The following is a 15,384-nucleotide window of genomic DNA, read 5'->3' on the forward strand; positions in this document are numbered from 1 at the left end:
TCACTTTTTGGAATGAAATGTTTAAAACGAGAGTACAAAAGATTAGATGCTGAGACTGGAGCCTGAAGGCTGTAATTACTTGGCTGTACAGGATTTTCTGAATGCTGCTCATCTCCTACGCTTGCACTTAGGTTATGATTACATGAAGGCAGTTGTAAATTGCCTTTTTTGTACAAAAAGCTGCAGTGTCAGAAACCAGAACGCACCTTGGATTTCTTGATTGCATTACCAGTAATGAGGAAACGTTTGTAACGAAGTGACATCACAGCATTTGGTGCTTTTCATCTCCAGAGCTAATTGTTGGTTTTTTTTCATTTTTGCAGCCTTTGAAGAAAATGGTTGAAAGAATTCGCAAGTTCCAGATTTTGAATGATGAAATAATTGCTATTTTGGACAAGTATCTGAAGTCTGGAGATGGAGAGAGCACACCCGTGGAACACGTGCGCTGCTTCCAGCCGCCCATTCACCAGTCCCTTGCCAGCAACTAGATTTCCTCCCTAACGATACTTTTTGCACCTGTTTAGGCTAAAAGTATGAGAAAGGAGAAAAACAAAATGCCAGCAGGTTGAAAAAATCCTTTTATCTGCCCTTTTCAGTCCGCCTGTGCCATCTGAGTGGTGCACTGTCTTTTTCAGTCTCCAAGCACAGTAACTGTATACAATCCATACTTATTTTTCTAGACTAAAATTTTATATACTTTGATTAAAAGCCTGCAGCTGTAGAGGGTTTGTTCTTGCAATCTCTTTGCATTCCTTTTCTGAGGTGGCCATCTTAGACCAGATCAGAATAAACATTCCCTCAAGCTATCAAAATAACAGCTGTGGAGGGTAAGAAACTGGGTTCTGTAGAAAGATTTAGAAACCAATGCCTAATTGTATTAGAGCATTAATTGCTTAATTAGCCTTTATTAAAAAAACAACAACAACAACCAATTCTGCAGCTGCTTTGTGAATAACTGATTTTTTTAGTTGACTGTTCTTTCTCTACACAAAACTATTCTCTGTGATCAGTAATTGTGGAAATGAAGGCTAACTCATGGGGACAGCTCTACAGTTACTTAAGATGGAGGTGACTGATAGTACTCCTGGTATTTCTAAGTGGTAGAACTTTAACTGATTAGAATGAGATCTCTACATTTTCCTAGTAAGAGCTTCTTCCCCACCTTGTATTTTGGTTGGAGATACAAACGTGTTTACAAGTGATAAGGAGTTCTTTTTCTCCTTGAGGAAGGAGAAAAAAAATGAGCTAAAATTCCTCACAAAACAAAAGACAGAGATTTGCCAAGCAGTCTGCAAGTAAATTTACTCTGATGCAGGTTTTCCCAGACTGTCTGTGTTTGAGATCCACTGTTCTGTCAAGTAGGCACACATGGCTGCCATGGTGGGTGGGAGATGCTAGTGCTTGATTCAAGCATTTGTTCTTCTAGATAAAGAAATGTTTCTTAAAGAAAACTGTTATTTTTTCCACAGTGGAGTGCCAGGAAGCCTACTAGTCAGTCAAACATTCCCCTCTGCTTCAGGCTTCAATAAGGAATTAAAGAAATGCTTAATTTCCTGAGATCATTACTGGTTTAGAGCTAAGTCTCATATACCTGAGGCTTCATCTTAGCCCTGTGCTACATAAACAGTTAAGTAATAGAGCCTGGTTTTTGGCTTAAGAACTCTGTAAAAATAACTAATTGTGGTGTGATTAAAGTAAATTATAATTCTCACTGGTTAACTAGCAGCATTAGGTGAACTGATCTCTAACATGTTAGAAATACTAGTATTAGTATGGATTTAGGATGACATTTTCCCTTAATATGTTTAAGAGAATTTCAGAGATTACTTCTCTGTTAGTTTCACATTTTCAAACATGGCTTATTATTTCTTCAACCAGATTTAAGTAAGTATTTAAAAAAAAACCCACCACCTTCTTCACTTAGTATAACTGCTTGCCTTGAAGTGAAAAAAGAAAGTGCACAAAAGGCATAACTGTCTTATTTTAAATTATCAAACACAATGGATCTGGAATCCAAAGCATCTATTACAATATAATGTAAAGTGTTACATGAAATTTTAGCCTGTTGCTCAGTAAGTCAGGCTGCTGTTTTGGTACTGGAAGTGGTAGCCAGCAGTCTGGTGCTACTGCTGCACAACCTGCAGTTTTTAGGGTCTTTGAAGGGCCATGCTCTGTACCTGAACAGTGGAGATGTGATGCTCCTTAAAACCAGACAGAAATTCAAATCCTGTTCTTCACCCAGGATTTCAAGGACCTTTTTTCTTGTTTGGCATCTTGGTGCCTCCTCCACATAGTCAGTTTCACAGGAGGGAGTTGCTTGATTTCTGTCCTGGTAATAAACTGTACTCCTTAAGATTAAGCACTGAAAACTGACAAAATGAGAGCAGTAAACAGTTGGCTCTAGTCTTCCCCATCTACAGGAGGAATGCTGTTATAAAACTGCATCACTAATACTTACTTTCTGCCTTTGTGAATTTACTTAAAAAAAATTACCACCAGAGCACTATCTAAGCAGTGACATTTTGGATTTGTTTTTTTTTCTGGTCCACTTCCTGAAGTACTGAGAGAGGCAGCAACTGCGTTACTGCAAGCAGAACTACAGTTCAGTGATTAGGATTGGTTTGTTGATGCAAATCCTCCAGGTCTAACAAAGCTTTAGGTAAGCAGGACTTTCAAAGGATTACTGCTGCTTGGTTGTAGCTTTCTTCTGTCAAAGACTGGGACAGCTCCCACTGCAGTAAAATGTTACAGCCATTCAGCAGTCATTTGGGGCACGAGTACAAAGGATTCAGGCTCACTGCAATCCGTTTACCACCAATGCAGAAATAAAGCCATTTATTTTGGATAAAACTGTCATTAGTGCAATACATCTTGAAACAGAAAAGGGAAATGAAAGTATTTACATAACTTAAGCAACAACACCAACTGTGGTCTGAGGTCATTTTAGTATTTTCGTAAAGTAAAAATAAGGCAAATTAAAACCCCCTTCAGTGTTTGTGATCCAAACTAATCAAACTTAAAGATTGTCTACCCACACTGTTAAAGAAGTACATGAGGTTCCAGACAAGCTCAGACATTTCACAGCAGGAAAAAAAAATAATCCAGAGTTACAGAATTGTTCTTCTCTTATTTAACAAGTAGATGTTTTCAGAACGCTGACAGACTTCCATTTCTCCTGGATGAGAGACTCTCTGTGGATTGTATTTCACTTACACAGGTAGAACTTTCTTCATCGTGATTGAAGCAGTCATACGTGCTCAGCAAAGACCCATTTGCTGCTCTGTCATCTTTTCGCAAGGAAACGGGCAAATTTGCTAGGGTGAAATTAACATCTTTGAAGGCATGCAATAAAAAGATCCCCACGATAATAGTAAGGAAGCCACTGAAGGTGCCAATAATATCATCAGCCGCCATGTGTTGCCATTCCTTGAACAGGATAGCAGAACAAGTTAAAACAGACGTCGTAAAGATTACATAGTAGATTGGAGTCACTATTGAAGTGTTGAATATATCCAGAGCCCTGTTCAAGTAGTTGATCTGCGTGCTCACACAGACAGTAAGGCTTAGCAGCAGAATCCAAGACAAGGGTCGTTTCAGCACTGGTTTTCCTGCAAAAAGTTCCTTTATAGCAATGCCCAGACCTTTTACACAGGAGACTGATAATGCTCCGATCACAGAGCAAATTGTGATGTACACAAGAATGTTGGTCTGTCCATGGCGAGGTCCCACCACAACTATTAGAATTAAAGACACAATGACAACAACTGTTGCGAAGACCACAAAACCTGCGTTTGGGGAGAAAAGGCATCTTGTTATTTATGTATTCTATCAAACATCTTAGGGGTAACAAGAAAAAAGGCATTAATAAGGCGATTGACTCAGCTTAAACAGAAAAGATAGCAAGTTTCTCGTTACTCCACCAACACTGAAGTTAAAATAAATTTAGTGTGACCTTGCTAAAATAATGAAACTTGGGCACATTACATTTACCACTCTGTCAGCCTGAAGACTCCCTATGGAATCACACTGCAGAACCTAAATCTCTACTCCACTGTGACAAGATGAAGCAGACACAGGACATCTATGTGGTATCTGAGGTTGGTAATAAAACTCTCTGCTTAGAAAAGAGTAAGTACACATCTTTCTGTATTAACTACTCAGAAATCAAGCCAGCATTTTTCTTACCCGGATCACGTAGTTTGTTGGACATTTCATCTAAAGTTTCTACTTCTTCCTCTTGTGGAGCATGAATTACCATCACAGTTGATCCAAGTATACTTAGCAAACACCCTATTTTTCCATGTAGATTAAGTTTTTCATTTAAAAAGAAGGATGACAAAATGGCACTAAAAAGAAGAAAAAAAAATGAACAAAACATGCAATTAGTAATATTTATTTGCTCATCAACTTACAGCTTGATTTGACCATACACACCAGTTACATACACAATGTGCACTTTTTGGTGAGCAGGAACACTCTTAATAGCCATAAATCACTTACAGCAATTCCACTGGCTAAGCTTTTATTCAAAATAGTGACATAGTTGATTTTCTATCAAGATACTTGCTGCAGGCAGAACTAACTTGTAGGATTTTGCAGCTCCTTTTTATACTGCCTCCCCTGAACTCTGTATCGAGGCACTTGTAAAGATCACTTTTTAAAAGACAAAAATCTTGAAAATACTCCTGTGTTGTATACAAAGTGTTTTTAAAATGGAGAAGGCGACAGTTTTTCACATATTGACATGCAGACTGCCAGAACCATTTTAAAGCAGTCACTTGGAATTTGGAGAAACTTCAAGTTATTTCTAACATTTATAACCGCTCTTCATTTATAGTTAAGAGCAAACCACATTCATTACAGCATATCTCAGGCACTTATAAATATTTAGCTTCACTCTCTGCAATCACATTGCTTTCTGTTAGTATTTCTTACCTTACAAGAACACTGAGAGCTCCTAGAGGAGTCACTAATGTAGCTGGTGCAAAAGCATAGGCAGCAAAGTTAGCTACTTCGCCTGCTCCCACTGCAGAATAGTAATGATAACAAGAAGTTAGGGTGTCTTATGCAACAAACACGTGAATCCATGTAAGTCTTCTTGCACACATGAACATGCAGTAAGGGAACAAGGGAAGAATCTAATGGTGGTGTTGGGCTAAACAGTACTTGTAGAACACAAAACCTCCATTACTATTTTCAACACAAAACAGACTGGGGGACTACAACAGGCCCTAAAATTAGTTCTGCCAAATTAGAAGGTGCTTTACTTTGGTGTCCATGTTGTATCTCCCCAGCCTGCTTACTGGAATCATGAACTTTCACGTGGAGGTATCTGCAGTGCCAGGCTACAAGGCAAAACACATGCTACAGCATACATTAAGTTACAGTTACTTACTTGAAAGAAGTCCAGCCCACCACAGCCACTCCTTAAGGTATGCATGACCACCTTGACCTGAAAGAGTGTTTGTTACTCCATTAAAAACATACATCAACAAACAGCTAGCTCTGTCACTAATAACACTGCCAAAGCATTTTTGTTTGCTCTTAAAAACACGGGCAGTCTTTATTAGCTCAAGAGACCATATACAAAAGATAGAGGAATTGAAATCATTGTCAAGCTCTGACATGCTTCTTACAGCCCGCTTTGAAAACTGATTATTTATTTCCTTTTTATTAGAAGTGGCAGTGATGATCATACTGGCTTTACAATGAAAAACAGTTCTTTCAACTCACTGTAACAACACAAAAAGCCAAGTTACAAGTCTCAGAAAAACACTGTGGAAATCAGGTGTGGCTAAGACAATCAACTACATGCATCAATGTGAAATGCAGTCACACTTCCCCATTCCAAACCAGGCACAATGAATTGTGTATCTCACTCAAAACCAACCATCTTTCAGAAGCAGACAGGACTGGCACTGAATTAAAAATATTCAGATTCAACTTTCTGAATGATCTAAGGATTCTGCAACTATCTGCATGCTCATCGCATGCTGCTCTCAAACCAATATTCTATTATAGCTCCAACGCAGTGTAATGATCCCTCATTTCCTTTACAGCCATTGGGGTGTGGGGAAGTGGCTTCTAAAATCTTTAAAACCTTAAGTTGGACCCCTCCTTGCTACAGGCAGAACTCAGACTTGGTCGCTACTAAACACTGCAAACATGAGCCTCATTTAGCAAACACAGAGACAGGCAAGAAGGAAAAGAAAGAACCTAGGTAGTCAGAATTTTATTGTTCCAATCAATACGTTGAGAGACTGATGAAAAATCAATTCTCAAAATGGTAACAGCTATACAGAAAGTGATTTAATATTGTTAAATTCAGTTCAACAAAATAAAGCTGAAAATGTATACAAGTGTCTATTAACATGGCTTTTTGTGTTGGTAATATATTAATCCGTAAGTAGAACCAAACACTGTTTAGAATGTTCCTGGCTTTAAAAAGGCAACAATGAGAGACAAACACTTTCAGTAGCTCCAAATAACAGACAACACTACAGCATATCATTACACGTGACTCTCAGTTTTCTAAAACAATCTCCTGACAAATGCAGTAAAATTCACCCTCTTAGGAGCACAGATGTAGTTAAGAGTGCTGGTTCCAAGATCAATTTGCAAAATGAATTCAAACCTTACCTAACATGCAAAGGAATAGTTTTATAATTAAGTGTCCCTACAGGGCACTGTATGCAAATCAAGTGGTATGTGTCACACGCTGAGTTAGGTGTATTTGACACCAGAGGGAAAAAACACAACCAAAACACACTGAATAAATGTTTTAGGTTCCATAAACCTAAAAGTAAAGAGATCGTAAATTCAGTGATCTATTAAGCAGTAAAACTGGAATGTCGTCAAGCTTCTTAAACATGCATTTACCTGCTCTCATGGAGCCCTTCCTAGCTAATCGGAGAAGGCCTTTCTTTTTCAGGATGAAACTCCCTCCAATAAAGATGCTGGAGCTCATAGCCAACACCAGCCCAATGCAGAAGTCATATCTCCCACGGGCTTGGCTCATCTCGCAAACGTCTGGGGACTGTCACATTGATCAATGAACTGTGGAGCTTCTGTTACTCAACACAAGGTGATGCAATACTGAAACCTGAGCAATACAAACACATGATTAAAATGGTAGAAATGTGTAACATACAGAGGATTCCTCAGCAGTTGGTGTGGCTGGTTCTTCCTGAGAACAGCCTATAGGAAGAAAGAAGCACGTGTAAGCTTGACTCACGGATGAGTGACTAACATCTTTATCTGACCCAGAATATAAAAACGGAAACCCCAAAACATAAAAGCTTCCCAGAAAAGAAAGTAAAAGAAAACAAGTGATGTGATTTATTTTCCTTTTCCTTACGTACACAGACCTGTGAGTTGCACAGCACTTAACTGACAACACCAAACAAGTAATTACTTACATTTAAATTAGTTTGTCAGAGAGCTTGAGAACAGCCACAGCATTTCTTCCACATAAACTCACTAGAAAAAGTGAAAGAAGAGCAGAAAAGGTGTTAAATTAACAGCAATTTGCCTGATACAAATGAGCCTGGATGTAAGCACATGCACTTACCAGCTATAAACAAGGAACAAGAAAAAGCCTCTGTTTGTTGATGCACGTACGAAGAACTTCCCACACCCGTATGAAGCATTTTTCTGCTCAGCTACAGTAACTATGAGCTCTCTGCTAAAAAGCACTCACCCAACCTAAGCCTTAGTTATGTAAGACCTTCAATGACAGCTTAGCAAAAAGTACTAACTAGACTGGACTAGAAATGTAGGTTTTACATATTCATCCTCTAGCTAAGTACGGAAATTCATTTCAGTACATCCTCTCTCCTGTTATGTACTGCAATGAAGATCTCCTGGATTTCATCTACTATGTAAGATTTAAATTTAAGATATCTGTATAAATCCTTTTAAAATGAAAAAACAAAAAACAAACAAAAAAACCCAAAACAAAACCCAACCCAAAGTCCTTTCAAGAAGATTAACGTCTCTCTGGTATGAAGGGAAATGGAAACTATATTTAGGCTTTTATTTTAAGGCTGCTGGTTATTATGAACATTCAGAGAACTGGCTGAAAGGAAGAAAACGCCTACAGATAAAGATAGTTTTATTTCCTGGGAACACCAATCACAGATTTGCATTTATTTCCCCAAGCAATCATTTTCCAGATAATCAAAAGCACTGCACGTGCTGCACATTGTATTAACAGGTTTTTGACTTAAGAGGGAAAGGGAGCAAAGAACAGGAGGGAAAAAAATGTTTCCATTCAGGTGCTCATTAAAGTCATGGAATTCAGATTTCTAATACTGAGAGACAGCAGCAGCCTCCCCATATAGCAGTACAGTGCCAGCATCAAGGCAGTGCAATACCAAGCACCCAGGCTCTGGCAGAGAAAGGCGTACCAATGCAAGCCTTGGACTTGATAAATGCACACTGCAAGTCTCTTAGGCAAGCTCACAGCTCTCACTCCTGCTCTTGTTTCTTTAAATTCATTGTTTTCTTCCAATACCACCTTTCCGTTTATGCTCTTGCTGCCAACTTCCATTAATTCACTACACTCCTAGGGAAACCCAGCAGAGAACCACAGGTAGGTTAACATTAAAAGTGAACACAGCTCCCCTTGTTTGCACTCTGTTAGGCTGCAAAAAAGCAAAGAAAAGCAAACTTATTCCATAAACACTCAACACAGCACTATCCAAAACACTACAAGATCGGCAGTTCAAAAATCTCCAGCCCTCTCTGATTATCCTTGCAGAAGTTTTAGTATCTTCTTTTGTAGGAAAATCTGAAATAAAAGAACTGCGAAGATCTGCTTTAAAAACCAACACAAACAACAAAAAAAACCTCAAGTGGATTCATGCATGATTCAAAGACACCTACCAAACAAAACTCCAACAAAACTCATGAGTGAGAGAGCCAGACAAGTCACCTCCCTAACTATAGCTCCAAATATTTCCTGGCTTTGAATTGCTTCTTCTCCCAGGCAACCAACAGGACCCAGGGAAATGACAACAAGTTGTGCCAGAGGAGGTTTAGGTTAGACATGAGGAAGAACTTTTTCTCTCAGAGAGTAGTCAGGCACTGGAATGGCTGCCCAGGGAGGTGGTGGAGTCACCATCCCTGGCAGTGTTCAAGAGGCGTCTGGAAGAGGAGCTATGAGATATGGTTTGGTAGCTTGTGGTAGCAATGCTAATGGGAGGAATGTTGGACTGGATGATCTTGAAGGTCCTTTCCAACCTTGTGGTTCTATGAATTCAGAAAAAGACCAACAGAAGCTAGTCCAGTTATATTACCAATGAGAGTAATTATATTGGTGTAATTTTTTATTAAAACAGAACTCAAATTGACAAAATCACCTTTCTTTGGAAGAAGAATCTGATTACTTTTTCACATAAATAACTGCTGCTTTTTCCTAAGCTTAGTTGCCCTCACAGATGTAGCCAGTTCAATTCTGGCTTGGATTGCAGCGCCGTACTTTCCTGCACAGTTCACACTGATGTTTACCTTCACTGTCCATTTCTGCAGCAGGATTGTGGCAAACCCAGCTCCTCACTGAAGAGATCTGGCTCACCAGGAGGGAAGGAAGGTTGTTGGTAGTTTTAGTTGGACTTGGCACTGTTCTGCAAAGATTCTTTAACCAAATTCGTAACTGATTTTAACACTGAGTGTATCTGGGAAATACCACAAATAACAAGCAAAGCTGCTGACAAGCTAGAATGAATCACAGAATCATAGAATGGCCTGGGTTGAAAAGGACCACAACGATCATCCAGTTTCAACCCCCTGCTATGTGCAGGGTCGCCAACCACCAGACCAGGCTGCCCAGAGCCACATCCAGCCTGGCCTTGAATGCCTCCAGGGATGGGGCATCCACAGCCTCCTTGGGCAACCTGTTCCAGTGCGTCACCAGCCTAACACAAGGAAACATTTCTTTTTCCTCTTTGCTCAGAAGTCCTTTTCTCTCCACAGGAGCACGGAGCTTAAAAGATGTTAAATATTTATTGTAACAAATTAGCTACATGTTCAGAAACATTAGAAGTGATTTTGTGAGATGAAATAATATTTTACATTTAAAAGCAGATAAGCTTAAGTAAGTATGAGGGAGTTACCAGCCAAAGAAAATTAATTATCACCTCTAATAGTTGTACATTATATGAAAGCAATAATTACAGTCAGTAAAAGTTAACATGGTGGATTGTTCTAACTTTGCCTACTTGGCCACCAGCCCACAAGAGCTAAGTAGACTGTCTTTTCTCTGAGAAATAGCCTGAATATACACTAAAATCTTTGAATGCTAGAATTCTGGATTTCCTCTCCAAAAGCTGATCTTTTTAACTGTGAATGAGATTTTATCACTAAACTAAGGCAGACCTTAACAAGCCATTTACTTCAACCGTACAGCATCATTTAATGCTGCTCCTCACTACAGGCAATTCAAACACTCTTCTCCAAGGAAGATATTTATGAATGAAACTTCATAAACACCACAGGCACGCTTTGATGTTCTGATGTTTGTTAGGAATTCTCTCATTACCTAATGATCTTCATCTAGATCTTCCCTTTGACTAACAAAACCTATCACAAAAGTCCACTCAGGCCTTGGGATAATGTACAACTCCCTCTGTCACTGCAGGTCAGGCGCTTGCTGCCTTCTGCTGTGCTGCCCTCTGGGGCCTCTCTCAACAGCCCATGCTTTTTTCTCAAGCAACAGCAACTCTTGAAGCTGTACACTGTATTTCAGCTGAGATATTATCACTTCCACAATACAGTGGAAGTTTTCTTCCACTCAACCCAAAATGAGTGGTTTTCTTCCTGCACAGCCGGCTTCAACTGTTCCAACAGTGTAACCTCCAAACTCTTTTCTGCAGAACTACTGTTTTCTGAACTGCATTTGTTTAACCAGTTCCACCTGGCTGGGCGTAATAACTTTCATTTACTCCTACAGAAGCATCTCCTTTTACAGAAATGTTTCCTGAAAAAATCCATCAGCATGTACTCACTGGCAACCCATCCCTGCTCAGTGCCATTAATTACCACTCTTGTTTCGGCCACATCACCAACACTACATGACTCACCAGAAGGATTTTAAAACAACAGGCCTGTTTTGATATGACATTACTAAGAGTTACTCCAGGCACATCTGCTCACAATTTTTTGAACTTTTCTGCTGTCTTTTCAATTCTGCTCATCTGTAAGAGCTCCATGAGAAATTCTGTGTTTCTGACTTTCAAATAGTGCACCTGCTTAATGCCCTCCCATCCACAAAGCTTTATGTGGAAGAAGAGTAGGTTCAAGCAACCAAAGCTTATAACAAGTGTACAGTGACTATTATATGTTCCCTTCTTCCCTTCCAGAGGCATAAATCCACAGGAACCAGAAACACCCCCTAACAGCACAAGTGTTGAGTAACGTACCCTTTGAAGGCTTGTTACATACATACCAATTTGTTCCAAAATCCAGAGGCATTCGCTTCTTAAGTATTTCCAACGTTAGGTTTCTAAAATATAAGTTAATAAAAATATTAATTGGTACATTAAGAATTCAGCTAGAAAACCCTGATGTCCATAACTTCATGCTAATCTTACCTTCATGCACAACACACAGAAGTGCACACAGTCTCACCTATGCTTTAGAAAGGGAGCTCACACTTTTAAAAATGCATGAGTAACAAAGTAGAGTGATTTTTCAGTTCAACATTCCCTACATACATCTCCTGTGAAACCTTACAGTTCTTTCATCCCTTTGCTTTCCACTTCACTAACTGAAAAAACTAATGTGCAATCCAAGCTGTTCCTTAGGAGGGAACATGCTAAAAGTTGAACTGAAATACTGCTGTCATCCCTTCATGTTTGTTCAGTAACTTAAGTTCTAAGGCACTTTCATTGTAAGAAAAACTAAAGTCTTAAGCATTGGCTTTGGTACAGTGAGCTTTTAGGTTGGGGAAAAAAGTAACAACACAGATATTCTCAGTAAGATTCCTTAAATCTGCAACATACAGCTAACTCTGTAACGCAAGTCTTCTGCCTCAGTCATGTTATGTGCACTCATGAACATCTGAAATATGGGGGCAGAGAACACATAAAGGACAGATGTAGCACACAATTCAGACTTCAGAGCTGCTGGTTCAAATCTCAGTCACGTGCACCTTCAAAAGGCCAAGATGCCATCCAGAGCCCAAGGAGTCCAGAAAGTAGGAAAGAGCACGTCCAATTTTGTAGGGCAAGTATAATTCCAACAGAATCAGATCACAGAATGGCCTGGGTTGAAAAGGACCACAATGATCATCCAGTTTCAACCCCCCTGCTATGTGCAGGGTCACCAACCACCAGACCAGGCTGCCCAGAGCCACATCCAGCCTGGCCTTGAATGCCTTCAGGGATGGGGCATCCACAGCCTCCTTGGGCAGCCTGTTCCAGTGTGTCACCACCCTCTGTGTGAAAACTCTCCCCAAATGTCCTAAAACAGAGATAAAGTTTTCCAGCTTTGTCCATGAGAGCACAGTCTTATGCTTATTTTTATGCGTTATGCAGACAAGGTAAACAAGGAAATATGCTTTATCTTAATAATATTAGTAGTATTTTTTTTACAAAGATGTCATACGTGCGTATAGATAGCACACTAGAGTCACAAGTGCTCAAAGCAAAAGACACACCAGTTCAAAAAGCCCATTTAAGAAGGTTTTCTGAACACTGAGGAAATGTACTCCTTTAACGTGGTATTAATAAAGAAAAAAAAAAACAAAACAAAGAGCACTCAATTTTAAGATACTGGGGGAGAAAAAAAGAAAAAAATCCAATTCTTTGCCTTTTTGTACATCCTATTCTTCCTATGCCATTTATACTTATCCTCTTCTATATAAAGAACAATCTTCAATTGCAGGACGTTCACTAAAACAGAGCGTTATTCATCAACCAAATGACTACAGCGTGTTTCGTAGCTGCTGCCCTCCTGCCTGCACTTCCCAGAAGTCTATCAAAACGGACCCAACAGTCAATGACACAACCTCCTCCATCCCCGCTGCAACTATTTCGTTACCTCATTCTCAACCAGACGAGCAAAGTTCACTCAAGTTCCACCTTGAGCTTTTAAGACAGGCAGCCTCGCGTTTCACACAACCTAAAGACACTCCGGGGCTGAGACGCCAGACGCAAGCCTTACCTTCACAGAACGGAAACAAACTCAAAACCTCCTTTCACACCTCAGACCGAAGCCGAACCCGGGCTGGGAAGCTCTGCTGGAGCTCAGCCGGCACTCAGCCTCGCACCGAGCGGCGGACGAACCCGTTCATCTCCACGGGACGAGCGCGGCACCGCCAATACCCCGCCGCCAGTCTCACGCACGCACGCACGCACGCACGCACGCACGCACGCACGCACGCGTTACCGCGGCCGGGCACGGCCCACCCGGGCCTGCCGGCTCCTCACCCGCACGGCTCCCGGCACGTCGGCACCGGGGCCCGCGGTTCGACCCCGAGGCGGGGCGGCGCCTCGCGCCCGCAGACCCCGCCTCCCGGCCGCCTCCCCCCTGCTCACACCGCCCCCCTCCCCGGCGGGCCGCCAGGCCTCCGCCGCCCTCATCTCTCCCCCGTTACCTGCTGTCGCCGCCCCCTCACGCTCCCGTCGGGAGGAGCCCCGCGGCTACCGCGCGCGGAAGAAGAGGCGGGGGAGGCCGGAGCGGGCGGTGGGAGGGGCCGGCCCCTACGCTCTGCACCGCCATGAGGTGAGGGGATGGGAGGGTGAGGACTGACGGCGGGCGGCGGAAGCGAGAGGCGAGGGCGGGCGCCTTCCCCGCGCTCGGCTGTCCCCGCCCCGCTGGTCCCGGCAGCGCCCGCCGGAAAGGGAGCGGCCGCCTCGCTCTGGGCCGGGCCGCGCCCCGCCCGCCCCGGTCACGTGGCCTCTCCCGTAAGCCTTCGCCTCTCCTTCCCCCTGGGGGCGCGGTGTGACGTCAGCGCCACCGGCGGCTGAGGGCTGCGTAGCCGCCCGTCGCCCTCAGGGCGAAGGGGAGAGCTGCCTCCGGCCGGGGCGGGACGTAACGCCGCTTAGGAACGCTATTTCTGAGCCGGCTTTGTGGCCTTCTACGGGCAACTTTTTTATATTATTATTTTTAAACGAAGAGCCATTTGATGCGTTACAGAATATTTCACGAGAAACGTGTTTCCTCACAGCCACGCGCCATTCGTTATGACTTCCTACCCCAAGAAGCATCCCTTTCAAAAATCCACGTTTTTTTTTTTTTACACTCTTACATGAGAACTTACAAACCCCATACAGTAAAAAAAAAAAAAAAAAAAAAAAAAAAGGCCATTTAAAATACTTGAGTGATTTGTACAATTTATTAGTCCATTTAACCCAGGTCCCACGCTCCTCGTGCACAGTTTCCTACCAAAACTACTTGAATCTCATATGCCTGACTGGACGTTGGCACGTTTCTCCTCAGCTTATAGTTTAGACTCTGGAATGCAGCTATACCAATTGATAAGCTCAGAGAGCCCCTCAGTTCCTTCAAAACTACTAATATACACCTTCCAAAGCTGCCGTGGAGCATTAGCCTAGATTGCCACCACTCCCAAAACATCTGCGATAGCTGCACCTGAGAGCTGTGACTTTCAAGTAGGACTGACCTGTTGGTCGCATCTCTTAGTGACAACATTTTCCTTTGCTAGGATTTCTCAGAACATGACCACAGCCTGCACAGGCTGCTGTTTCATTTCTGTAAAACTTGGAAACAAAACTAGAGCAGCAATCTTGGCTTACCCTCCCATGATCCCGCATCTTGCTCACCAGCTGAACCAAAAAGGCCCCTCACTCTGACAGTTTAAGTCTTGCAACTTCCAGGACACTCAAAGAAATAATATTTAGGCCTATTTTATGTCCTAGAGCAATATTCTATCCCCAGGCTTGAAACTAGACTGTTAGATGCGACATTAATTTTGCACTGGAACAGGTTGCCCATTGAGGCTGTGGATGCCCCATCCCTGGAGGCATTCAAGGCCAGGCTGGATGTGGCTCTGGGCAGCCTGGTCTGGTGGTTGGAGACCCTGCACATAGCAGGGGGGTTGAAACTGGATGATCGTTGTGGTCCTTTTCAACCCAGGCCATTCTATGATTCTGTGATGATCTATATAATAGACAGTATGCAACTATTTGCTAAGCACTTTGCAGCTGGCTTTTCTGTGTTTTGCCAGATACCAGAACTGTGAAATCTTTGAAAAAGTTCAACATCTGTTTAAACTCTTCTTGATATATTTTTTCCAGCTGTTAGTTCTGATCAACATACTGCTACTCCTTCACACAAAACACATTTTTGAGTGCTCTCAGTTCATCACAAGTCATCACAGTCTTATTTCTCTGCCATAGGTTGTGCTTAACAGAAAATTAT

General features: G+C 41.9%; 2 protein-coding genes across 6 annotated transcripts in view; one reads left to right on the plus strand and one right to left on the minus strand.

Annotated features, from left to right (window-relative positions):
• The window catches only part of CYFIP1 (cytoplasmic FMR1 interacting protein 1), a 64,664-nt gene extending 62,945 nt beyond the window's left edge, over window positions 1–1,719 (plus strand). For all 4 annotated transcript variants that reach the window (XM_090126642.1, XM_031596180.2, XM_031596177.2 and 1 more), the window contains exon 31: window positions 324–1,719. In XM_090126642.1, coding sequence (XP_089982768.1) covers window positions 324–488 — 165 coding nt within the window. In that variant the 3' untranslated portion in view covers window positions 489–1,719. The remainder of the gene's footprint in view (window positions 1–323) is intronic.
• Window positions 1,720–2,807: 1,088 nt separating this feature from the next.
• NIPA2 (NIPA magnesium transporter 2) lies at window positions 2,808–13,884 on the minus strand. 2 transcript variants are annotated; one of them, XM_031596181.2, is made up of 8 exons: window positions 13,598–13,884; window positions 11,447–11,503; window positions 7,419–7,479; window positions 6,880–7,102; window positions 5,396–5,452; window positions 4,936–5,026; window positions 4,186–4,346; window positions 2,808–3,785 (listed from the first exon to the last, which is right to left on the minus strand). In XM_031596181.2, exons 4-8 carry the CDS (start codon window positions 7,016–7,018, stop codon window positions 3,148–3,150), a joined length of 1,086 nt encoding a protein of 361 aa, XP_031452041.1. In that variant the 5' UTR covers window positions 7,019–7,102; window positions 7,419–7,479; window positions 11,447–11,503; window positions 13,598–13,884; the 3' UTR covers window positions 2,808–3,147. The 2 variants fall into 2 exon arrangements, with proteins under 2 accessions (XP_031452041.1, XP_031452042.1); XM_031596182.2 differs by lacking the exon at window positions 13,598–13,884 and adding an exon at window positions 13,165–13,365.
• Between the last annotated feature and the right edge of the window lie 1,500 nt (window positions 13,885–15,384).

Source organism: Phasianus colchicus, chromosome 1 (assembly GCF_987193195.1).
Source record: "Phasianus colchicus chromosome 1, bPhaCol1.hap1.1, whole genome shotgun sequence".
Taxonomy (NCBI): domain Eukaryota; kingdom Metazoa; phylum Chordata; class Aves; order Galliformes; family Phasianidae; genus Phasianus; species Phasianus colchicus.